The sequence below is a fragment of the Hoplias malabaricus genome, chromosome X2 (genome assembly GCF_029633855.1).
Source record: "Hoplias malabaricus isolate fHopMal1 chromosome X2, fHopMal1.hap1, whole genome shotgun sequence".
In the NCBI taxonomy this organism is placed as follows: domain Eukaryota; kingdom Metazoa; phylum Chordata; class Actinopteri; order Characiformes; family Erythrinidae; genus Hoplias; species Hoplias malabaricus.
In genome coordinates, this window is record NC_089819.1 from 24,387,880 (window position 1) to 24,414,038 (window position 26,159).

A 26,159-nucleotide genomic window follows, 5' to 3' on the forward strand; every position below is an offset into this window, starting at 1 on the left:
AACACACAATAATACACACAAACACACACACACTAACACACAATAATACACACAAACACTAACACACACACTAACACTAGTGCACTAGGGGCTGCATACACACACCCAGAGTGGTGGCAGCCATTCCAAACCCCCGGGAAGCGTTTGGGGATTCAGTACCTTGCTGAATGCTGAATTTTGCATATGACTCTTTATATATGTTCTCTATGAACAAGGTCTTTTCACTGTCCCCAGTTGGTGTTTGGTTTTGGTTCAGATCCCAACAGTCTTTGGTTGTATGAAGATCAATTTGGGGCAAACCTGAGCTCATATTAACGCTGGAGACTAGTCCGCATGTGTGGACCAGTCAGAGGACAGCTGTGAGCTGCCAGTATACGCTGAGGAGGCGCAACAGATGCTAGTGAATTTATTTTGTGAGTAAAAACACACCTGAGTCTGCCGTCCATCTTGGCCACGGATCCTGGAGCCAGGCTGTGAATGTAGATCCCAGGAGCACTGTTCTCCAGGGTTAAACAGCAGGCACCAATCCCCAGCCCCACACCAGGTTCTAACACACAGACAGAGAGACATACACACAGACTGACACAGCTTCCAGCCTCAGGTTTCTTAAATCAATGCAGCACAGACATTATAAACATTTTAGCTGTGATGTGTAAACTAGGGTTGGGTGGTATAACGGTAACACCCTATATAATGCGGTATTTCAAAATTAGGATGTGTGGGTTACAAATTTCTGTTGTGTCTGACTAACTTAAGTACAAGGACAAAAAGTTCATTTACGTGCATTTGAGGGAGCCACAGGGAGGGGGCGCTGTGTGAGCTCAATGACTAGTGATGTTACATTCTGAAAACGGGTGCGGGGGAAAAACACAAGCCCCGTAACCCACTGCAGTTGTGAATTTAGCACCGAGTTTGGGTTGAAAGAGAGTTTTCTCTCTAAATACAGAAGGTCCTCGGGTTACGTCAGTCACGAGTTACGATGTTTCATGGTTACGACACATCTCCCATTTACTGTATGAAGCCTTGTTTCGACTTAAGTGGTTTTGTGTCGTAAACGTCATAACGTGAACTTCATGTTTGGTGTGCGCGGCGGAGGAATACACGGTTACGCGGCTCGGGACCGAGGAGGATAGGTGTTAGGATAGAATAAGTGCTTACAGTATGTTATTTACGTACAGTATGTACGTATATTCCGACTTTACAACGCGACGTAGGAACGGATCAACGTCGTAAGTCGAGGACCCACTGTATACATTTTGAGCCTCAGTTCACTGGAAAACAATCTGCTGTGGTGTGCTATACCACAAGTGCCTTATAGCTGTGATTCTAATAAGTGTAACTTTTCTGTTCCTCCAGCACTAGTCAGTGAAATTAGCCCTCTCTCAGAAACAGGTTTTTATGATCAACACGTCTGTCGGTGTGGACTCTCAGGCGTACTGAGCTGACATGCACAGCGCCAACACTACGAAAATACTTCACTAGATTTGTGCCCCATGTGGAAGCAAATCTGTCTCATCAGACTTTGAAATATTACCACTTTTGAATTTGTAGCACTGAATTTGTTTTGCTTTGCAATTAAGCATCTGAATATAATTGCTCTTGAATTCGACTCGTGAATTTTCACTGTTATCATTCAAGGTTAATAAATTCAGATAAAAAATTCAAGCTCAAAAAATTCAAACAATATATTTTGAAGTTCGACGAAATTCGGTAGACGACATTCAGACACCAAAATAAGAGTTACAAAAGATTCAGAGTCACATCCGGGACACCAAGGATGAGCAATCGATTCATTTGGATTTTCTCTTTCACCTTAAAGTGCAGTAGTTCCATTCTGTCGCTGCTAGATGGTGAAATACGTGGAAAACTACACGTTTGGCTTCCTTCCACGGATATTATCTCTTTATTTTCAAAGTGAAAATGTGATATGACATAGGGCCATTACAAAAAATTTCCACAGTAAAATTTCTTCATCTTCAGGACATCAATAGTCTGTTATATTGTGTCTTTAGTGAGACTTTCAGATTTTTGAGACACTGAAAATAAAGAGATAATATCCGCGGAAGGAAGCTAAACGTGAAGTTTTTCCACGGTGTGGAAGTTGTGTTCGTATTTCGATTATATTCAGATGCATAATTTCAGTGCAAAAAAAATTGCTACAAATTCAAAAGTGGTAATATTTCAAAGTCTGATGAGACAGAATTGCTTCCATACCCCCACCCCCACCCTACAGTGATACTGTGTATACCATGCTAATATATTGTGACGGTGTGAAAAATGTGGATACTGCCCATCCCTCGTCAAACAACACAAGCATTGCAGGTAAGACTTCAACTCTCTGAACTTTTGACTTTCAAAAGTCACAATTTGAAAACATGAGTGAGTTCACATACACATTATGTCCAATAAGTTCGCACAGGAGCCAAACTAACCAGTGCCCAAAGCATAGCACGAGGGGTGTAAAGCTCCCACAGCAGTAGAAATGCATTCACTGATGCGAGACAGCTCCAGCCAATACATGTGGGATGAGTTTTAGTGGCGTTTGTGATTCAGAACTGATCACCCAACATGAACTCACTGATGTTTATATGAGAGGATGCTGTCAAATCTTCACAGAAATGTCCCAAACACCTATTGTAGAAGCTGCTACAGCAGCAAAGGAGATCAAACTGCATGAAAATATCAGAATAAACAAGTTTTCACAAACTTCTGGACACGCACTGCATAAGTTTGTAATCACCCAGTCCTAATCTTCCAAGGTATGCTGTAAAGGAGACATTTTTTCACCTTTTAACCCAGTATAACAGCTACCTTTATTGAGTGTGACCTCCATAATAATGCGGTCCTTGGGGCCAGGTCCCCTGCGGGAGTCTCCCTCCTCAAAGCCAGGCGGTATGGGGGTCCCTCCGCTAGTGTTGGAGTTGGGTGAACTGGATCGGCTGAGCAGGGTGGGAGTCGGACAGGGGGTCAGGCTGGGACTCCGCAGACGAGTACGGACAGTTAAGGTAACCACACCCTTTTTCAGTTGCTGTATGAGGAGAAAGCATATGGAATGGTCAGTTAACTCTACTTTAATTCTTCATAATCACTGCTTTTAACTCCAAAATGCTTACTTCAGAGAACTAGGGACAAATAAGTATTTATAAACTAAGCAATTCAGGACCGTCTCTATTTGTCCATTCAACACAAAACCTTGATGCAGTGGAAATGGCACATGGTTAAATTACATCAAATAATGAAGAACAACATGAATGAAGTTTTTTTTTTAAAAACAGTACAGCGATCTGCTTTTAGTGAAAAAGCCTAAAAATAATGTTTTTGAGAGTTAGAAACCCCGAAGAAACCCCACAGACAACAGAGCTTTAATACTCCATCTATGCCACAGAAAATATTCTCCAATACACCCTGGAGGGGGCACCAGTCCTTCACAGCGCAACACACACACACTCACACCTATGGACACCTTTGAGTCGCCAATCCACCTACGAACATGTGTTTTTAGACTGTGGGAGGAAACCGGAGCACCCGGAGGAAACCTACACGGACACAGGGAGAACACACCACACTCCTCACAGACAGTCACCCGGAGGAAACCCATATAGACACAGGGAGAACACACCACACTCCTCACAGACAGTCACCCAGAGGAAACCCACGCAGACACAGAGAGAACACACCACACTCCTCACAGACAGTCACCCGGAGGAAACCCACACAGACACAGGGAGAACACACCACACTCCTCACAGACAGTCACCCGGAGGAAACCCACGCAGACACAGGGAGAACACACCACACTCCTCACAGACAGTCACCCGGAGGAAACCCACGCAGACACAGGGAGAACACACCACACTCCTCACAGACAGTCACCCGGAGGAAACCCACGCAGACACAGGGAGGACACACCACACTCTTCACAGACAGTCACTCGGAGCGTGAATCGAACCCACAACCTCTAGGTCCCTGGAACTGTGCGATTGCGACACTAACCGGCAGCACCACCGTGCCGCCCACTTTTTATATTATTTATTTTAAAATATAATCACAAAAATAAAGATAAAATGTTAGTGTTTGGGAGGGAGCCACCGTGCCGCCCCAAAATGATTAATTATTTTTAAAAACTACAGTTTGACTGGCCATTAGTTAACGGACTTCATATAAATGTGGACCACTAGACAATGAGCGGAAAATTAATCATGTACTAATTTAAAAAACGAATAATAATAATAAAATAAAACATTGCATTAATTTTATCAACTGCTTAACGACATCTGAAAATAATTTCACTCTCAAAAAGTTGGAAGTGGATTTGTTCCCATTTTTCAAATCATTCTGTGAAAAATATGTTCAGTTTTTTGTTTTCATTCCTGTTTATAATTTTTGGCTGAAATGACACACACCACAAGAATGAAACACCCACTGCTAATCTGCTAAACATTTCGGGAACATTCACAGAATTCCTCAGATTTTTTAAGAGCTCCTGCCAGTTTGGAGTTCGTGACTTCTGAACCTCAGCTGACCTGGCCACAGGATTAACGTCAAGGATATGGACGTGACCATAATTCCCTTTGTGGGTCTCCTGTGTGACTGCAGCTGTCAGGAAAGATGACACAGTGCTTTACCTTAAAAGTCTGAATGGCCTGCTGATGTGTGAGGCCTTGAAGAGACTCTCCATTCACGTCCAGAATCTCATCCCCTGAAAACAAAAGAATGAGGGAGACAAGCGACAGAGGAGGTCAGTAGATGACCAAATTCAGCCCACAGGGCTAAAACGTGTAGACACCCACATGTTGTTTTTTATGAATGGGTATTAATAGGGAGTTTGTCCCTCTTGGCATGAGGATTTGATTGCATACAAAGGTTTAAACATGACTGAGGTCACCCAGTCTAACAGTCCTGAGAATTATGCTTCCACTGCTAGAATTTCATGAGCTCTAGACTACACCTGGCATTGGACATGGTGACCTCAAGCTCATGTACAGCTGCTCTCGAGTGCCCAATTTTACTGGCTATGTTTTCTATTGAGAGTGTATAACTATGTGCAGGGGCCAGCAATCTGCACACAACGGTTGTCAGAAGGATGGCATAACCTTTACCTTATACTGAGCTTCTTTACATTTTTAACAATGCCCAATTATTCACAAGAATGATCCTTTAAATATGCATCCCCTGTAAGATTGTTGCAGCATCGCTCCAGAAGAGCCCTTTATCTGAGTCTGCACTAATCTAGTGGGCCACAAATCCAGCAGCACTTACCCTCTTTGAGTCTTCCATCTGCTGCTGCAGCTCCATTGGGGAAAATGGTTTTGACGAATATCCCCATCCTCCCTCGAGCCGAATCCTGGCCTCCAACAATGCTGAACCCCAGCCCCTAGACGTGAAGCAAAAAAAAGACCAAAGGACTGAATACTGCTCAGTGTGAGAGCCTGGCTTTACCCTATTAGTACCCCCCCCCCCCCAAAGCGCTAGTTTCTCAACAATGAGCCATTTGACATCAAACCATATTAAATGAGATACTAAATGAAAATACCACAAAGACCCAACCATACCTCAAGCATCTGTTAATGAAACGAATCATGACTCTTGTACGATTTATGACTGGGATAAGGTACAAGGCACATTAGGTCTGTCTGTTGTGATTAGGAAGCACAGAGAGGGCTAGCGGTGGCTGTGTCTATTGTCCGGAGAGTCCACTCACCTTCCCCTGTCCTTTCATCAGGACAATGTTGGAGATAATAGACGGTTGAGCCAGTCGCCATGGAGACTCCACTTGAACGGTACTTAGGGAACGCGCCGACTTCTTCACGATTTGATATTCCTGGAGAGGATGACAAAAGGGAGCATGTCATTTGAATAAAGCTTGACACTACACCAGGCATCCTTCTTTTCTTCAGGGCAGGAAGTGAAGCCAAACAAACAAGCCGTGGTTATTTACTGTCTAATTCGTTTTGACAATAAGAAAGCTTGAAGCCTTACAGAATTATGGTGGGAAACCTCACATATAACGCCAACTCTCACTTGACAGCCAATAAATAACGTCAGCCTCTGACGAAGTATGAAGGGAAGACAATGCATTTTCGTGGCTCTGAGACACTTTCAGGATATAGACATGGCTCAGACAAAATGTATTCATCTAATAACAAATCCAATATCATATCTGTCACTAAAACAAGGTGAAACCTGGTCACACGGCTAAGTAAAGGTTAATCTAAGGTCAGTTCCCACCTTCTCAAACATTTCAATCTCTCAATTAGCTCTTGATAAATGCAGCAATTAGTGGATCCATGGGGATCTCACGTTCTGCGTTAAAGAAAGAGACCGGTCGATAAGATTGGCCTTTGATGGGCCACTGCCAGATAATTAGACATCAAAGAACGCTCTGTGTGTTTCTGTATCACCAGCAGTGACACAAATGCTCAGAGGAAGGCTTTAAAACACGGAAGGGTGAGAAGGCTGCATGGGACAGGCATCAAAGGGTTAGTTCTTAATGACAAACAGGGCTGTAGAGTGTGAATAGTAATGCAGACATTCATCTCAGAGTAACACTATGGAAGGTGTCCTTACACAAGACTACACTAGTCCCACATAAGCCTTTCATGAAAAGTGATGTTGTGCTAAAATTGGGTTGGACAATAATTCATTCATTATCTGTAACCCTTATCCAGTTCAGGGTCGCGAGCCTACCTGGAATCATTGGGCGAATGAATACACCCTGGAGGGGGCGCCAGTCCTTCACAGGGCAACACAGACACACACATTCACTCACACACTCACACCTACGGACACTTTTTGAGTCACCAATCCACCTACCAACGTGTGTTTTTGGACCGTGGGAGGAGAGAGAACACACCACACTCCTCACAGACAGTCACCCGGAGGAAACCCACGCAGACACAGGGAGAAGAGACCACACTCCTCACAGACAGTCACCTGGAGGAAACCCACGCAGACACAGGGAGAACACACCACACTCCTCACAGACAGTCACCCGGAGCGGGAATCGAACCCAAAACCTCCAGGTCCCTGGAGCTGTGTGACTGTGACACTACCTGCTGCGCCACCGTGCTGCTCTTGGACAATAATTCAATATCAATTTATACAACAGTTAGTTCCGGCCACGCCCTCCGACTGGTTGAGAAGTGTTCTAAAGCATGCTTTATTTCACAATAATAGCATGGGTTTTTCACAAACCCTGTATCAGTCCTCTGAACATTAGCTTCAGTTCACCTCCAGAACACTAACACTAATATCAGATAAAAATCAGGTAGTTTACTCGGCAGATTAATGATACTGTAGTGGGGAGCTGAGGCTGATCCAGTCCGGGCAGTGAGTGCAGTGAAGTAGAGTTCATTTCTGTGAAGTAGCAACAAGCTACTAGAGGAACTATAATTTGGCAGAAGGATTTACTAATTTCCTAAACATTTTTGACACCACTTATCTTTCACGATTTATTACAGGAACTGTTGTATAACAGCAATAGAACACTTGAGGTCATGTGTCATCATGAAATAACAGCACGGCTGAGATGGACTACAGCATGAGCCTCATCACAGCCGTGCTGTTATTTCATGGTAACACACTCCCTCCCATGCTCTATTGCTTAAATATATCACAATATAAAATGTTTCTATAACAGTGATATGATTTTTAAACACATTATCAATATTTCAGTATACATTATTTACAGTATCTGTCAATGACTGAGGGTCATTTGTCATTATTGACAAAGGGGCGGCACGGTGGCGCAGCAGGTTAGTGTCGCAGTCACACAGCTCCAGGGGCCTGGAGGTTGTGGGATCGATTCCTGCTCCGGGTGACTGTCTGTGAGGAGTGTGGTGTGTTCTCCCTGTGTCTGTGTGGGTTTCCTCTGGGTGACTGTCTGTGAGGAGTGTGGTGTGTTCTCTCTGTGTCTGTGTGGGTTTCCGACGGGTGACTGTGTCTGCATGGGTTTCCTCCGGGTGACTGTCTCTGAGGAGTGTGGTGTGTTCTCCCTGTGTCTGCGTGGGTTTCCTCCGGGTGACTGTCTGTGAGGAGTGTGGTGTGTTCTCTCTGTGTCTGCGTGGGTTTCCTCCGGGTGCTCCATTTTCCTCCCACAGTCCAAAAACACACGTTGGTAGGTGGATTGGCGACTCAAAAGTGTCCGTAGGTGTGAGTGTGTGAGTGAATGTGTGAGTGTGTGTCTGTGTTGCCCTGTGAAGGACTGGCGCCCCCTCCAGGGTGTATTCCCTCCTTGCGCCCAATGATTCCAGGTAGGCTCTGGACCCACCGCGACCCTGAACTGGATAAGCGCTTACAGATAATGAATGAATGAATGAATATTGACAAAGCCAATATTGCTACTGTGGCTTTTTTTATTGTTCATATCGATATCAGAATTATATCCTATAGACTAAAATTAAGAAATATACTGTGGTATAAATGTTGGCTGTATCATCCAGCTCTATGTTAAAAAAAGTCTAAGTAAAGATTTATAGAGGCTTTTTTTTAAATGTCACTGTAGATTTATAAAGGCTGTTTTTAAATGAAATAATAATAATTGGGGCCTTAATTTACTAGTTATGACAAACTACCAACAAATATTGACCAGAAAACTGCATACACATATAATTTCTCTTCAAGGTCTGGTTCATACAAAGAAGATAAAAACAAGTCCAACTAACGTTCCAAACACTTCCTCACCGTGATCATTCCTCAGAAAAAAAGTATCATATTTAAATCATATGCCAACACGACCTACAGCAAATGTTACCCATTTTTAATCATTCTGCTCATATTTGTTTTGAAAAATTACTAATTTAGAAGAGGAACCTGAGGATGAAACCGACCTGTCTGACTCCCACCGTGTCCAGCTGCTGTGGGAGGGAGTGTTTGCGCCCGCCACGTGATGGCTTCTCCACTACTTCAGTTCCTGATTCACCGTTTTCAACTATCAGCTCATCGTCTTCTCCAACAGACTCGAGACGGGAACCACCACCTGTAAATGACAAGGTTACAACAAATAAATGCATGAGGAACACTGCGTAAGCTGTAGAAAACGTGACAAATAACGGTGATAAATTATTTCTAAAGACCTATTGTTTATAAAATGAATACGTTAATACAGTTCCAAGGACGTGTTTTAAAAACTCCAGATGGTTTAAAACATCTGGATCTGAGGCGTGATTCTCTCTCACGAGGGCAAGGAAAAATTCTGAGTGGTTTGATCCTTGTGGCATTTTGACCAAAGCATGCCAAATATGTCTCATTACGAACCTTGACACTGTGTTCACTTTTAGTTCATAATCATTTAGTCCTCTGTATTTCTATTTAAAAACACACTGCAACATAATTAATCACAAAAACACTAAACCTATTCATCTTTAATTGTCATGCTCTGATTCACTGGTTAATTCATGACTGGAGAAGTCAAGGCCTCATCTGAACTACAGGGAAGAATCCATCCACTCTGTACCCAATACAAATTCTCCATGCTCTGTTTGTGCTTTGACTTGATATAAGATGACACCCTGGTGTTGCCTGACCTTGGGATCTGCTGCGAAACTTCATAGGCGTGGGGCTGCGGCAGCATCCTTTGGGTCCCTCCATTCGGCCACGCTCATCCAGCTTATCCAGCTCTGTGAACTGATAGAGGATAGAGGGCAGAGGATAGAAGGAATTAGTGACACTGCAGTGAACCATCCCTTTGAGCCAAGAACGGCAGAGAAAAGCCTTTGCATCATTCAGAAAAAAAAGGGGGAAATCTTCTATGCATGAGGTGCATTCTTAGACCATAAAAGTCGAAAGGTTTGCTTGCCCTTAGTTGGCTCTCTGAATGTTTGCAGTGTATTTCAAGAATGTAGCACACACTCCTGATGGTGAACTTTGTGTCTCTACAGACGTGGGGGGGGTAAACACCCCTGGCCAGCCGCTTACAGAGAGAGTGTGGAAATGTCCATGCCTTGGAAGGTTGTTCAAATAAACCTGCACAGCAGTGAAGTAAACACAAAGAACTGTGGAATCTCAATTGTGTGCATATGGTTTAAATGATCTCGTCAGAATAAGAGTCTAATGAATGAACGCCCAATGCCAGTGTGTGGGCCAGAGGTACATAGCTCCCCAGCACAGGGCTTTAGAGCAGTGTAACTACTCTCTGGAGTGATGGAGCCCAATCCTATATTTACTTGCTGAGCAGTACCGGACCTCACTATGGCTCTGAATTAATTCTCAGAATTCAAAGGTTGCAACATCTAGTCTAAAGCCTTAGGAGAGTAGGAGCTATAATAGGAGAAAACATATTTATTCACACACATGTTAAGAGAAGGCTGCACGATGGCGCAGCAGGTTAGTGTCGCAGTCACACAGAGACCTGGAGGTTGTGGGTTCGATTCCTGCTCCTGGTGACTGTCTGTGAGGAGTGTGGTGTGTTCTCCCTGTATCTGCGTGGGTTTCCTCCGGGTGACTGTCTGTGAGGAGTGTGGTGTGTTCTCCCTGAGTCTGTGTGGGTTTCCTCCGGGTGACTGTCTGTGAGGAGTGTGATGTGTTCTCCCTGTCCCTGCGTGGGCTTCCTCCGGGTGACTGTCTGTGAGGAGTGTGGTGTGTTCTCTCTGTGTCTGCGTGGGTTTCCTCCGGGTGACTGTCTGTGAGGAGTGTGGTGTGTTCTCTCTGTGTCTGCGTGGGTTTCCTCCGGGTGACTGTCTGTGAGGAGTTTGGTGTGTTCTCCCTGTGTCTGCGTGGGTTTCCTCCGGGTGACTGTCTCTGAGGAGTGTGGTGTGTTCTCTCTTTGTCTGCGTGGGTTTCCTCCGGGTGACTGTCTGTGAGGAGTGTGGTGTGTTCTCCCTGTGTCTGCGTGGGTTTCCTCTGGGTGCTCCGGTTTCCTCCCACAGTCCAAAACCACACGTTGGTAGGTGGATTGGCGACACCAAAGTATCCATAGGTGTATGTGTGTGAGTGAATGTGTGACTGTGTGTGTTGCCCTGTGAAGGACTGGCGCCCCCTCCAGGGTGTATTCCCGCATTGCGCCCAATGATTCCAGGTAGGCTCTGGACCCACTGGATAAACGGTTACAGACAATGAATGAATGAATGTTAACAGAATAAACACGGGATAAGCAGGTGCCTACACACTTTAGCTTGGACTTGTGGAGGTGATGTGTCCATATAGTCTCAAATGTTTCTGCATTTCGTTCCAGATGTGATTTCATATTTTGCTGTACGTTTCATCTGAACAGTTAAAAGATGGCAATGATTTTTATGCCTGCTTTATTTTAGCAGAGGGGACATGAAGTTATATAATAAAAAAATACTCTTGTTGACACAGCTTGGACATATTAAGCAGTTCTGGAAGAGGCTGTGAATTTCACGCGAGCAACAGAGACCACACAAGACCACACAGGAGCTCCAAGCGCAGTGAGTCTGTTTGTCTAGTACGGCAAATGATTTCCAGAGGAATTCAAAGAATCCCTTACTTTACAGTGGAAGAATTTCACATGCGATACACGTTCAAACTTCACGTAATACAGAGTTATACAGTCTTCCAGAAACTTCTCAAAACTTGCACTGCAAAACAATTATATCTTAAGAAGTGAAATCATCTCATTCTCATATATGTATTATGACAATGTTGTAAATACACTTTTTTTGTTTTTATAGTTTTTGGATGATTTAAAGTAATAGAGTTTCTTATTGCATTGGCAGATGATAAAGTGTTTACTATTTTAATAAATGTTTAAAACAGACCCGTTTTTTTCTATAAAATCACTTAACTCAAGTAGAACTGTCTGAAAATATGTTTGATAATGTTATAAAATTCATATTCACACTCTCACAATGAGAAATATTAGAAACATTGACTAGATTTAAAATGTTTTTAATTGGATATTTAATTTATTTAAGAGGCGGCACGGTGACGAAGTAAGGTAGTGTCTCTGTCACAGCTCCAGGGACCTGGAGGTTGTGGGTTCGAATCCCGCTCCGGGTGACTGTCTGTGAGGAGTGTGGTGTGTTCTCCCTGTGTCTGCGTGGGTTTCCTCTGGGTGACTGTCTGTGAGGAGTGTGGTGTGTTCTCCCTGTGTCTGCGTGGGTTTCCTCCGGCTGACTGTCTGTGAGGAGTGTGGTGTGTTCTCCCTGTGTCTGCGTGGGTTTCCTCCAGGTCACTGTCTGTGAGGATTGTGGTGTGTTCTCCCTGTGTCCGTGTGGGTTTCCTCCGGGCGACTGTCTGTGAGAAGTGTGGTGTGTTCTCCCTGTGTCTGCGTGGGATTCCTCCAGGTGATTGTCTGTGAGGATTGTGGTGTGTTCTCCCTGTGTCTAGTGGGTTTCCTCCGGGTGATTGTCTGTGAGGATTGTGGCGTGTTCTCCCTGTGTCTGCGTGGGTTTCCTCTGGGTGACTGTCTGTGAGGAGTGTGGTATGTTCTCCCTGTGTCCGCGTGGGTTTCCTCCGGGTGCTCCGGTTTCCTCCCACAGTCCAAAAACACACGTTGGTAGGTGGATTGGCGACTCAAAAGTGTCAGTAGATGTGAGTGTGTTTCCCTGTGAAGGACTGGCACCCCTCCAGGGTGTATTCCCGCCCTGTGCCCAATGATTCCGGGTAGGCTCTGGACCCACCGCAAACCTGAACTGGATAAGCGGTTACAGACAATGAATGAATTAATTAATTTATTTAGGAGAGGGACCAAACAAAGTCATGTAGGAAGTCAGGAGTTCTTGGTATTTGTTTGGTAGTTTTTGATGTATGTTTATCTGGCTGCTAGTACATGAGTAAGACCAGAGGGATGAACTGTTAGGAGTGGCTTGTTTGGGTCGACAGTCGAAACGTATATATAAAAATCCCCACAACGAACCACTTGAGCACTGTCTATTTGTTTTGTCAGTTGCAGGTAAACATCCAAACATCATGCGTAAATTTTTGGCTCCATTATCTGGATCATAACAGATGAGTTATGCCTCGTAACAATGAGCTAGCGGCCCGTGTCCTTAACATGTTTAAACAGTGACACGTGGGAAAAGGCTGCCGCCTCACGATTCAGAGAAGAGGCTCTCGTTTTTCGGATTTTATTCGGGCGATCAGGGAGTTGTCGGTTGCTGGAGATATGAGCCTGTCTCCTGCATGAGCGCTCTACAGCAGCTCTGTCTCAGACAGACTCGTGGGTTTTGATGAAACCTCACACACCTCCACGCCTCGCAGGACTCACAGAATGTGACAGTCACAACTCTGCACTGCCTCCAAACCTCTCTCTCTCTCTGCTTGTTTTTTTCTTTTTGTTCTTCCCTTCTTCCCTCCCTCACACGGTAGTACACCTGCTGGTTACAAAGAAACCTGACAAGGACACAAACTCAGACACTCATCAATGCCAATAAACCTACAATTGATCAAAAGACAATCCACAGGCGCAAAAAGTTTTCAAAATTGCCAAATCTGCTCCTGAAATCGTTATCATTTTACTTATATAGCGTCTTTCTATCTTGGGTATCTACCCAATGATGCTTTATGATCAGCACTGTTCAGACCTCTCCATTCCATTCAACACTCAATCCACACACACACTGGCGAGAAGCGGCAGCCAAACGCTCACAGTGTACTCTCAACCGGGAATGACCGTCCACCTGGAGCACTGCATGGCGCACTAGGGCCTCACCCAGGACAGAGCGCCAATCCATATCTGTGCTCACACACATTCACTCATACATACAGATATTCATTCACATACACACTCATTTACTCACACACCAAGACAGTTATTAGGACAGGACAGGACAGGACAGAAGCATATTCACCAAACCTCCATGTTTTTTTGAACTGTGGGAGGAAACCCACGCAGACACAGGGAGAACATGGAAACTCCACCCAGATAGGACTTGAACCCAAGATCCCAGCTCTGAGAGGCGAACGTGCTCAGCACCAAACCACCGTGCCGCCCCAATCCCACATCTATTACATATTAAGGCCAATCTAAATAATTTGCCCATCTTTTTGGTTCTAATTACTCCATACTAAAGGACAGTGCTTGGACCCCAATAATTGCCACTTGTGATATAATTTATTTAGGCAAGATTTTTACATCTACATTTACTGCATTTGGCAGGCGTTCTAATCCAGAGTGACTCTCAAAAGTGCTTAGTGAGTAATTAAATACTATTTCTGACCACCTAAAAATGGGCCATTACCAGAGTGAGAGGATCGCAAGCAGTTCTTCTGTTGAGACTCTACACTTTCCTGTTTTCTACCAGTCAGAAGTACACCAGAAGTCTGGTGTAACAGGCTTAAGTCAAGTATAATTGCTCCAATTCACGACTGAAGGCAGCAGGAGCTCGGGAATGCTAATGTAATTTGATGGTGGGAAAGGAGAGCGCATTTTTTTTAATTTTTTTATTCCACTGCAAGCAAGAATGCACAGTGAGAAACTGTTGGAAGTGGCTGGTAGTGATGGTGGTTAGAGAAAAGGGTGGGGGGAGATGGTGACCCATTTTATTCTACACCAAAGAGACTCTGAAACACAGCACTGTTGACATTCCTTTCTCAAATTCGAGAAACCAACTACAGCTACTTACCACTAATTTTTGAGTGTTCACTATTCAGCTGCGTCACTGCCGATCATCAACCGAGAACAACTCCATCAAGCCATGGCTCGGTTAAACTCTAACAGCATCTGACAGCACTCAGCTGATGCGTCTCTGCTTGCTCAAAGCAAATGAATTATTTCTTATCTGCGATGCATCTGAGCAAATGCTTTGGCTTTGAATGTTCAGTAAACGGCGGCGAAAAAATACATTGCAGAAAAACAACAAAATAAACCGCAAGAACAGGAACGAGCCCCCAGGACACAGATGAAAAAGAGGCAAACCGATAAACAGAAAACTTCACTGGCCTATTTAGAACGACCGCCTGTGCCTCAGCAACAACATGCTGAGGAGGATGAAAGTGTAGATGAATAATGGAAGTCTTTATTCTTGGCAGATACAAGCAATATAGGATATTTTCCATTTATGTTAGAAAGCACCATCCATTAGCTATGACAGATCTTTCCACAGCCCTCATCTATTCCAAGTAATCCAGATCACATACTTACTCAAAAACATCGTTTTTTTGGGGAAGTGACTATCTCCATTTCTGTAGACTATATCATTTGAATACAGCACCTATCCTTCACACTGTGTGAAGATTTCATGATGAATGGACCAATAGACATGCTCCATAATCAAATCTTTATATAACTGACCTCCACTGAAGGTAAAGAAGGTCTTTCCTGCACCTGTAGAGTCAATATTTTGAATAAACAGGTTTTTCTTTGGACAGCTGTGGGAGGAAACTAAGACCCTGGAGGAAACCCACGCAGACACGGGGAGAACATGGAAACTCCACCCAGATAGAACCCAGCTCTGAGAGGCGAACCTGCTCAGCACCAAACCACCGTGCCGCCCCAATCCCACATCTATTACATATAGATCTAAGCTAATCTAAATAATTTGCCCATCTTTTTGGTTCTAATTACTCCATAATAAAGGACAGTGCTTGGACCCCAATAATTGCCACTTGTGATAAAATTTATTTAGGCAAGATTTTTACATTTTACTGCATTTGGAAGGCGTTCTTATCCAGATCGACTCTCAAAAGTGCTTATGTGCAGCGACGATATAAAAATAACCCAGTAACACATTTATTCACCACCACCCCCTCTCCACACTTACACATGCCATATGTCAATGTCAGACCGTGTGATCGAACATTAAGAGGAACATATGTGTATCCACTAATACCAGTGTTTAACTTTGAATAATGCTTGTACAATCTCCAACAGAATGAGAAGCAAAGGAGTGATTGCGCTCAACACAATACCTTTGGGATGAGTTGGTGTGATGTTAGTAAACTAGAACTAACTATCCAATCAGTACCTGACACCTGATCATTATCCAATACCAGTACCTGACCTCACCTTTGGCTAAATGTCATCGAATTGTCACAGCAATGTTCCAATAACAAGTGCTGAACCTTCTCCGAAATTTAGAGGTTGTGCCTAGAGTAGAGAAAAGTACAAACCTGCTACAATCTTGAGAAGAATGATCAGGAAAACCGTACAAACAAATTTATGACCATTTTGCATATATCTATTTAATTATTTGAATGTAAATAATTGGAGGCTGACTACTGAAGAAGTATCTGTCAGTGATTAAACGTCTACATAAAGAATCCCACAGAGACAACACAAACATCTGCACCAATTCTATGACTTAATTCTGTATTATGCTTCATTTTTGTTTTCTAAGTAGCAACATCTCAATTCAATTGAATTTTGGAGCCTAACCTATTTGTACGAAACAGGATGTGAGACGGTCTTCAACTGAGTCGTTTCCACTAAGCTGTAAATGTCATTTGTAAGTAAGAGGCAGAGTAAAGGGAGGATGGGCGATATGAAAGCGAGAGATAGCGAGGGTGATAAAGCGACTGGTGTACTTACAGAGTCCTGGGTGGGCAGAGAGAGGCTGCTGCCCCTCACGTCCTCTACATCCGGCTCCATGTTCTCCTTCTCCTCCCCAGGGGAGGGCAGGGCATCCTGGTCCGAGCATGTGCTCACCAAGTCTGGCAGGCTGGTGGATGGGTACTTGTGGAAATCCACCTCAGATTCGTCCTGGCACAGTGAAGAACACACCAAGCCGGGAGGAAATAAACAGAGTGAGTGAGCGCCGTTTAAAAGGAGCCTGCGTTTATTTTTAACTTTATCTAAGAAAGCCACACGGCGAGCGCATTAAGGTTTCCCCCTCTTCAATTTTTCAGAGGCCTCACAGGCTTATGCTCGGCAGCAGGACACTTGGATTGCAGGGGAACAAATATTTAATGGGCAAAACTCCTTAAAAATAACAGACAGTGGATTGTGGATTGAAGCTGGGAACATACAGCTGGAAAAATGGCTTGGTGCTTGGTGTCCTATAGATAAATAGTCACAGTTTAATTAGTATGTTTTTCCATACCCTGCTAGCCACCACCAGCTGGACCAGACCCGCAGTAGAACGGAGGACCGCCACAGCCTCCTGATGAGAGAGACCCACCAGTGAGTGGCCGTTTATCATCAGCAGCTCATCACCTGCCTTCAGTCGTCCATCCCTTTGGAAAGAAAGGCAATAAAACATCTGATGTATAAAGAGAAAAGTCCTGAACACCACTCTGCGTTTTTATCTCCAATTTTCTCCTCAAATTTGTTCATTCCCAATTCTACCCATTAGCCATAAATGATGCCAATAAACTGGGAGTGTGAAGGCACCTCCTTATTTTAGTACTGCTGCTCACACAGCTCCATTAGAGGGGTCAACATGACTTAAGTGGACCCTCCAGATGTTTGATGCAAGCTAAGAGACATCCGCACTGGCTAGTAACACTCTGGGGTCAAAGGAGCCCCTGCTCTGTTTAGTAAATTGTGAAAAAAGAATTGTGTAAGCTTTTACACGGCTATAAACATCAGTATTCCAGGCTTTTAAAATTCTATGGTAGCTGACAGCTTGTTAACAAGTTAACAGTGTGTTACTTACTGAAATTAAACTAGTAAAAGATGAGTGGAGAACTGAGAATGCAATGTAAACTCCCACAATGAAACACTATACCAGACGTACACAACCTTTATGTCATTCATTCATTCATCATCTGTAAGCACTTATCCAGTTCAGGGTCACGGTGGGTCCAAAGCCTACCTGGAGTCATTGGGCGCAAGGCAGGAATACACCCTGGAGGGGGTGCCAGTCCTTCACAGGGTGACACACATTCACTCACACACTCACACCTACGGACAATTTTGAGTCGCCAATCCACCAACCAACATGTGTTTTTGGAGCGCGGGAGGAATCCGGAGCACCCGGAGGAAACCCACACAGACGCAGGGAGAACACACCACACTCCTCACAGACAGTCACCCAGAGGAAACCCACGCAGACACAGGGAGAACACACCACACTCCTCACAGACAGTCACCTGGAGGAAACCCACGCAAACCTTCACTGGAACAGACATCACGGACTGTTACAAGAAGATGTATGCCCTTGAACAAGCTCAGATTTAAACAGCAGTGATTAGTTGCACGCATAGGACTTGTGTTTCTGTTTTCTTTAAAAACCTCCAAAACAATACAAAATATGTAGGTGGATGAAGCCTGTACTGTTATTGTTTCCACTGGGCTGTGGTTCCCTATAATCATCCATCTCAAACTTTAATGATCATTTCTAAAAATGAGGCCGGGGCACGTCAGTCCTGGAAGACCTCAGTAGAAATGACCCACCCTCACTGTGCGGGCTCTGAAGGGGCTGCATATATTGTCTTCAGAAAGACCCTGAGCAAACAGAAATCCTGAGGCTTGTAAAATAATCCTGAGAAAAGAACCGCAAACCCTCATTTTCCTCCTTAACTTAAGAATATCACCTGGGGGGGGGGGGGGGGGGGGTGTCAAATTCAAATGTTTGGAGACAAGTGATCGTAATCTAGCTCAGTGCTTGGCTCATTACCATTCATTTGTTGTACTTCTGCAAGTTTCTGCCAATGTGTGGTTTAATGATTCGCAGAAAGAAGCAAGTCAGCAAATTCCCTACAGTGTTACCGCTTTAAAACACAGTGTGTGTTGAGGCATAGCCGGCAAGATGTTGGCAGAGTGAGGGAGAAAATATGGGGTACAGAAACTCAAGGGAAACAGGAGTTCCCCACAATTTAATATTTCTCACTGGTTGCTGCCTATTAGTGCGGTGCGACATTTTTGTGTTAGTACAAAAATGCAGGATAATCTAATATTGCTATTATCTGATACGACACTGAACTGTACAAAAGTTGAACCCTGTTAGAAACTGGTAAGAATCAAATAACAAGCTTTAAAAAAAAAAGCCCAGGGTCATTCCTCCAGCCCTGGGCTAATGATATGTATTTAAACTAATGCCTTCTCAGTGAGCGCTGTGTTTGTATAAAGTTATATATAATCACAGTAAATACAAACAAATAACAATATAAAACAAATAAGAAATAAGATTTTTTTTTCTATAAAGCAGTAGGTGAGAGTGAGTTTGAAGAACAGTGTTTTGTTCAGATTCTCCTTGATTTGCATGAGTTTGTAAAATCCACAACACAAATTATTTAAAATCATTATTTATTCACCACTAAAACTAGGTAATGGATTCATTCATTCATTCAGACACAGGGAGAACACACCACACTCCTCATAGACAGTCACCCGGAGGAAACCCACACAGACACAGGGAGAACACACCACACTCCTCACAGACAGTCACCCGGAGGAAACCCACGCAGACACAGGGAGAACACACCACACTCCTCACAGACAGTCCCCAAACTTATATAAAATAAAATATATAAATAACTGTATATGAAATGTACCTTAAATGTGAGTTAAAGGAACACTACGTAGTATGTTTACCTTAAAAGCACATCTTCTAAATCACTGTAATGATCCTCTACGTTGTAATCCTCAGAAAAAAGCACCGCAGAAAATGCACTATGTAACTTTTGGAGGGTCGGAAACCACGACAGTTATGGAAAAGTGAATTCAACCCTGCAACTCTAGGGGAAGCCCAGGAACAAACACTAAATCTTTCCTGGTGTTCCTTTAAGGACAACAGTATAATTCTTCCACCATTAAAAAAAAAAATCAGTTGAACCACAATGTGGTGGGATCACTTTGACCACTACCTGAAGAATCTGGGCTTGGGTCAGTTAGCCTATACATGTGTAAAATTGTGTACTGAAGCCTGTCTGGAAATCCTGAACTGACACTTGAATTAAACACAGCTGAAAAGCCTGTACGCTGATTATTCCACAAGCCAGTAATAAATAATACCACTCCAACAGTTTGTCCTCGGACTGTAATCAACAGTGCAGTTAAGCAAGTGTTGATGAACTGATGCTGTTGCACGTTTGGAACTGGCCTAAGTGTGGATGTTACAGAGGCTTTGAAGATTAATGAGCGGCGTGGAGAGTGCTCGAGTCACCGCGATGCTCTGCATATGGATGAGACGCTGATGAAGCTTGTCGCCAGGGCGCCCATGGTTGCCACGACAGCATGTGATAGCCACTTAAGTACGGAGAGCAGGGTATTACCTTTGAGCAGCTCCTCCCTCCTCTACGTGGGCCACGATGATGCCATGCGGAGAGCGTTTAGAGCCTCGGCCACCGGTGATTTGGATCCCTAGTCCATCCTGACCTTTCACCATGTGCATCTTCCAGATACGACTGCCCTCCCTCGGCTGAAAGAGAGGGAGAGAGCATGAGAGGGTGGGACCCAGCTCAGGCAGGAACATCACTCTACACCGGTGGTTCTCAAACTTTTTCTATCATTCCCCATTTCAGACGAAGGGGAATTTCTTTAATTTATTTAAGTAACATCAACTTCTTTCTCTAAATCAGTAGCTTAACTTTACAACACCAGATACAACATTAACATCAATGTTCAAAAATTCAAAAACACAGACAATTGGTCAAAATACAGAAAGTTTAATATTTACACTGTGCTTCAGTTTCTCACTTTTCAATCTTGTGCAAAAATGAGCAAAGGCAGGTGCAGTTGAAGGACATATTTGCTGAGTCAAAGCCTACCCCATACCCATAATATTAGCTATAAGCTGATTCCTATGTAGATAAGGCAGTAAAATACTGCATTTGGAGATGTTAGAGTTCTTGGTAAGAACTTGTCATTTACCGTGTTAAAGGCAGCATTGATGATTCTGGGGAAATTATGTTCTCTCAGGTTTGTTTACATTCAGCAGCTCAACGTCTTTTAAGGTGGAATGTTTAAAGAAGAAAAAAAGGATGTTGTTTGAAATGTAACTCGTCTGTTAGTTTTTATTCACTGTTTGAATTACCACAGGAACTCATTTGTAACTGGAGTTGCTTAGATTTGTAGCACTTACAGTCTGTGTTTACTTTCATGACGCTAAATTCAGTGTTCTCCTGAATTTAGATACAGTTCCACTTTAGTAGTCTGAAACAGCCAAATAAGATAATATTACCCACCTATTTACCAGGAACAAGCTAACATCCTTATCTCTTCATGATTTTCAATCTTTGGCAGACTCGCCGTCCCACTGAAACACCTCCAGAAGAACTGGACCAAGCCCCTTTGTTTTTTGGGTTATGTTTTTAAAGGCTAAGCAGCAGCGATATGAAAGTGTCAAACAAATAAATACAGTGGAATTTGAGTTCCTAACTTGTGTTTATTGATAGTCAGAAAACATGTTATTTCTTACTAATTCAAGGAATAAGGTTTAAAAGACTGTTGGTCCCCCCCCAACGGTGTTCGGAAACTCTAATAGGCGTCTTGCCTGTGACGTAGATGGTGGACAACAACTCTAGAAGTTGCACTTAATTTAATGCAAAATGACGAAAAGGTGTGTTGTTTTTGGCTGCAATCATTCAATGTACAGTGGGACATCTGTGCACAAATGGCCCAAAGATCCCAAAATATCCAGAAAATGGACTAAATTTGTCAACTTTAAACGGGCACTTTGGAAAGGACCATCCGCTCACTCCGTTATCTGTAGCTCATTTCACTGGCGCTTTTCCAACAATATGGGCATGTAAGGACACCAACGAAAGGTGTTCAAGAGCCTCTGTAACATGGAGGTAAACAGGGTAAGGACACTTACTTCACCTGTTTTAGTTGGTGTTAGTTAACGTTAGCTTGACTCGCTAAACTCGGTGGCTCAGATTATACTCGGCTACGTAGCTGCTTTACGGAGGTTTATAGTGTCGGATGAATTCGAGTTCGACTTCGATCACATGTACAAGAATAACGGTACCTCTAAATTTGAGTTTATCTAATTGCTAGGTTATTGTCATGAATAATGTTGGTTATTTAGCTAGCGAGATACTGTCATAACAGTCAGTCATAACGGTGTTTTACCGTTACATGGTTGCGTTCAAGAATTTCCGTAGCGAGCTCGGGTTTTTCCGTCAGTTTAATAAAATTGTCAGTTTTAAAGCAAATTAAGCTGCTATTTTCATTTTAATTCATACTTATATATGTCAGGAACTACAAAAATGTGAAATATTCATGGAGGTCCATTAAGTGCTGCTTAGCCTTTAACAGTTTATTGACACTAGGGCTTTGTAAACTCATCAGACATGCTTCCAGAGCACAATACACAGCACAATAATGAGGAAACATCCTCAGAATTTTTTTTTATTTTTTTTATTAATATCATCAACAGTTACAGTGTAAATTCTACTCCAACAATTCCAAAGCAATGCAGTGAAATCAATGTTGTAACTCCATGTGAAACTGTGCTGAAATCACCCATTGCAAAAGCTTTGTCTGAGGGAGGTATAATCAGGATGAGATACTATTACATAACACTCAAACCAAAACCCAGATCCCCCAAGCACCAGCTGTTTTGTGGGCTTCAATTAGATTATGGCTGTCAGTGTTCCTCTGCTCTGGCGATGGCTCATGCGCGAGGAAGTACTAACAACATTTCTGACAGAAACCAAACTCCCACTTCCCCAATTACCGCTCATCAGCAAAAACATCGCCGTCTGCCGAAAGCTCGTCTGCTACTGCAGCGCCCTAAAAAAAGGAGACCTCGTCGCCAAAGAGAAATTCAAGGTGATTGGAAAGAAAGCAAACTGATGTGTTTTCCATCCCACTTGGTAGAGTCTGGGAGTTTTTTATCCAGGCGTCTTCCACTTTGGAGAGCTCTATAAATAAGGAGTGAGAGTTTTAGGAGAGCACCTGCCTTTGACAGATACTGGAGACCAAGGGCTTTATTAATCTCAGTGTCTGCTACCATTACTGTCACTGGGAGGAGAGGAACATTCGAGACGAGGAAAGGTTTTCCACAGAGAAATTATTAGACCTGCATACTCCGCATTTCTTCATATACTTTATGACCAAACCTTTGGTTATAATTAAATAATTCAGTTATTCTGAGGTGCACCCAGTGAGGACTGCGTGTATAAACGCCCATGCATAAGCTTGGGATGAAATAGGACATCTTGAGGTAGCTACACATGACTGACAGAGCTGATTGCAGACTGATCTTACTGATGTTTACGTGGCTGAATACCAACAAATTCTCACAGCAAATGTTCCAACATCTAGTGATCAAAGCGTTTCAATCCAATACACTTTTTATCAATCAGAGAATGTTTCCACCTCATTTGCTAGCTCTCCGGTCTGTTTGCATGATGGAAAATGTCTGGTGTTTATACAAAGCCCTGGCTCTGTGAATGGGAAATAAAACTAAAGGCTCAGTCTGAGATGGCTCGGGTATCTCTGGCTGAACCGAAGCCGATAAATGGAATCTGGAGGCGTGAGGACCTCCAAATGATGAAAAGCATGAAAGGGGTTGAGGGTGTTGCTTTATTCCTGCTCCATATTTGGGTAACATTGACTTATTTCTGCTGTTTCAGGCGTATTACCTACGGTGGAACTGACTCAGACGGCTAACGTTCCATGAAGTGCTACTGAATTAAACAGCTCGGGTTACGAATGAGTTTCTGTGGTAATTTAAAAAAATGAGTGTTGCTGTGTGTGTTTTCACGGCAACGGCACACGCAGGTTTGAGAAAGAGAGTGAGACAGAGAGATACAAAGAGATACAGAGAGTGAGAGAGACAGACAGAGAGAGATACAGAGTGTGAGAGGAGTACACAGAGAGAGAGAGAGAGAGAGAGTAAGAGATACAGAGAGAGTGAGAGAGATACAGAGAGTTAGAGACAGACAGAGAGAGAGATACAGAGAGTGAGAGAGAGACAGATGGAGAGAGGTACAGAGAGAGAGAGAGAGAAAGACAGACAGACAGAGAGCGAGACAGACAGAGAGATAGAGAGCGAGACAGACAGACAGAGCGAGAGACAGACAGAGAGCGAGACAGACAGACAGAGAGAGAGAGGCCATAGGACGAACTATAAACAGAATACAGAATGAACCAATATAAAGCCCAGAGCTAATTTACAGACAAGTTAAACAAGATACCGTCAGCTACCTGCTTAAACTCACTGTTCCACTTAAAACATGAAGAATAGAAAACAAACACAAGGGGGAGTTTATGCTGTGAGAAGACTAGTCCTCCAGAATCATCAACATTGCCTTTAAGCATCCACAGAGTTGTTAGTGCAGCATAAGGAGACCATATCCATATTAATACATTAATAATATTCACTGTTGCCTAGACACTTAAAAATGATACAGAACCAAATATAGCACATTCACCATCAAGTTGAAGAACCCCTTCACAATGCAAAGAACCATTTAACCATGCAAAAGGTTATTCTCGTGAATAGGGTTCTATGTAGAACCATATTCTTTACTAAAGATCCCTTGAAGAATCATCCTCTTTAGGTGTGTAGAGTAGACAGCGTCAGTGTGCACTTGTGCTGTAATCTCCATCATGCTCCTCACCCTTTACCCATTAATCTGGAGGCGTGACCTGGCCTGGACACATGAAAGGAAGGGAGAATGCTAATCTACTCATAAAATGCTCAGTTACAAGACAGAACGGGGGAGGGTTTCAACACTCCCTTGTAAATCCCACTCTTATCATCTCCTTTTCACGGCTGACACTAAGAAGACGAAGGGAAATAAGGCGGCCACGACCAGCAATAATAAACCGCTAAACTACCCACTGGAATATTAAGCTAAAATCCAACATTCATCTTTAATAAATATGCAGCAGAACATCAAGAAAGAAATATAAATATCTCAGACTACTTCAAAGTACGCTAACTTTTCAAAGAAGGAACATTTATTCCTAAAAGATTCTCATAAGAGAGGCACGTTCAGGTAAAATTTGTGGATTACGATGATCCGCAGGTCTATTTTTAGCAGAGCGGGATCAAAGCCTTGCTCATGGTAATGCTGAAAATAGAGGCCCGTGAATCTTCAAAACACAATTATTGGGAGAGATCGGTCTAAAAATAAGCAGGTTGTTGATATCATGCAGCACAGTACAGTGCTTAACCACCAGCGGATGAGATCTAATGTCATCCGCACAACTACGCTGTGTTGATTTACGTCTCAGTGTATTCTTTATAACTGTTGCATGCCAAAACGTTAGCGTCAAACCCTGTTTTGATAAAGCAGAGCCTGAGAAAGCTCAGTGATGTACTCACTTTTACTGGCACATGAGTGAGCTGTCTAGCTGATAGATGCACAACTGTCATTTGCTGAAATAACATCCTCAGAACTCTATCTAGAACTGGTTTGATTGGGTTTAGTTTGGTTTCGACTAAAAGCTAAGTTCTTGAGATCATATTAACTTCCTTCTTGTTTTTTTTTTAAACTCGGAAACTGATGCTTTTAACACGTCCTAAAGGGGCTGAGATAGGACACGTTTTGTCAGGAATCGCGGGGCGGACTGACGGAGGCGGACGCGCACGTTAAAACATTCATTCATTCATTATCTGTAAGCTCTTACCCAATTCAGTCCAAAGCCTACCTGGAATCATTGGGCGCAAGGCGGGAACACACCCTGGAGGGGGCACCAGTCCTTCACAGGGCCACGTTAAAACACAGTAACTTTGTTAACAAAATATAACGAAACTAAGACAGAGACTTGAGCAAAAACAAAACGAGGAAAAGCAGAAACAGATAAACTTCGGGTTAAATGATGACAGAGGAAATGAAGCGAGGACCAAACGAAACGAAGAAACCATGGAAACCATGAAGCTCAACAATACAAATAACCGACAAACAGGAAGTGACACAAGGGAACTTAAATACATGACACAGACAAGACACACCTGGAACAGATAACGAGGAGGACGGATTACCAACGAGACTGACGAGGACGAGGGCGGAGACACGGACAATAACAAACAGAGCCATGTGCTATGAGAGCACATGGTGGGGAAAACAGACACGACAGGACAAGGGTGTGACACATTTAAAGGGGACACCACATCTACACACACTGCGAAACAAGACCACAGTCTTTAATTTGTGATCTGGCTAAATTGGAAAGCCTAGGATAAAATGAGGCATTCTGATTTTGTACTGCTTCTTATGTAGACATTTCAGAATGGTCCCGCCCCCTCGTCTGAGTCTCCAATCACAGATTGGACCTGCAAAACTGTTGGTTAAACAGAGCAAAACAGAGCGAAGAACCAAGCGAAAACGGCTAAAAACCAGAGATTCTGCGCCACACACCTCACTGCTGTGCACTCAGGGTTGGGGTGAACAGTGAGTGGCTCGTTATCATTTAAAGA

The 26,159-nt window shown here is 43.4% G+C and overlaps 1 protein-coding gene across 3 annotated transcripts in view; it reads right to left on the reverse strand.

The window, feature by feature from the left end:
• Positions 1-26,159, reverse strand: part of LOC136676492 (PDZ domain-containing protein 2-like) — a 124,604-nt gene that overhangs the window by 29,300 nt on the left and 69,145 nt on the right. For 2 of the 3 annotated variants that reach the window (XM_066653564.1, XM_066653565.1), the window contains 10 exons: positions 20,056-20,201; positions 16,941-17,073; positions 16,430-16,600; positions 9,525-9,624; positions 8,829-8,977; positions 5,702-5,821; positions 5,260-5,374; positions 4,626-4,699; positions 2,812-3,028; positions 430-547 (listed from right to left, as the gene is read on the reverse strand). In XM_066653564.1, the coding sequence (XP_066509661.1) occupies positions 430-547; positions 2,812-3,028; positions 4,626-4,699; positions 5,260-5,374; positions 5,702-5,821; positions 8,829-8,977; positions 9,525-9,624; positions 16,430-16,600; positions 16,941-17,073; positions 20,056-20,201 (1,343 nt within the window). Of the gene's footprint in view, positions 1-429; positions 548-2,811; positions 3,029-4,625; positions 4,700-5,259; positions 5,375-5,701; positions 5,822-8,828; positions 8,978-9,524; positions 9,625-16,429; positions 16,601-16,940; positions 17,074-20,055; positions 20,202-20,967; positions 21,010-26,159 lie in introns of those variants that run through there. The other variant, XM_066653566.1, reaches the window with a different exon arrangement.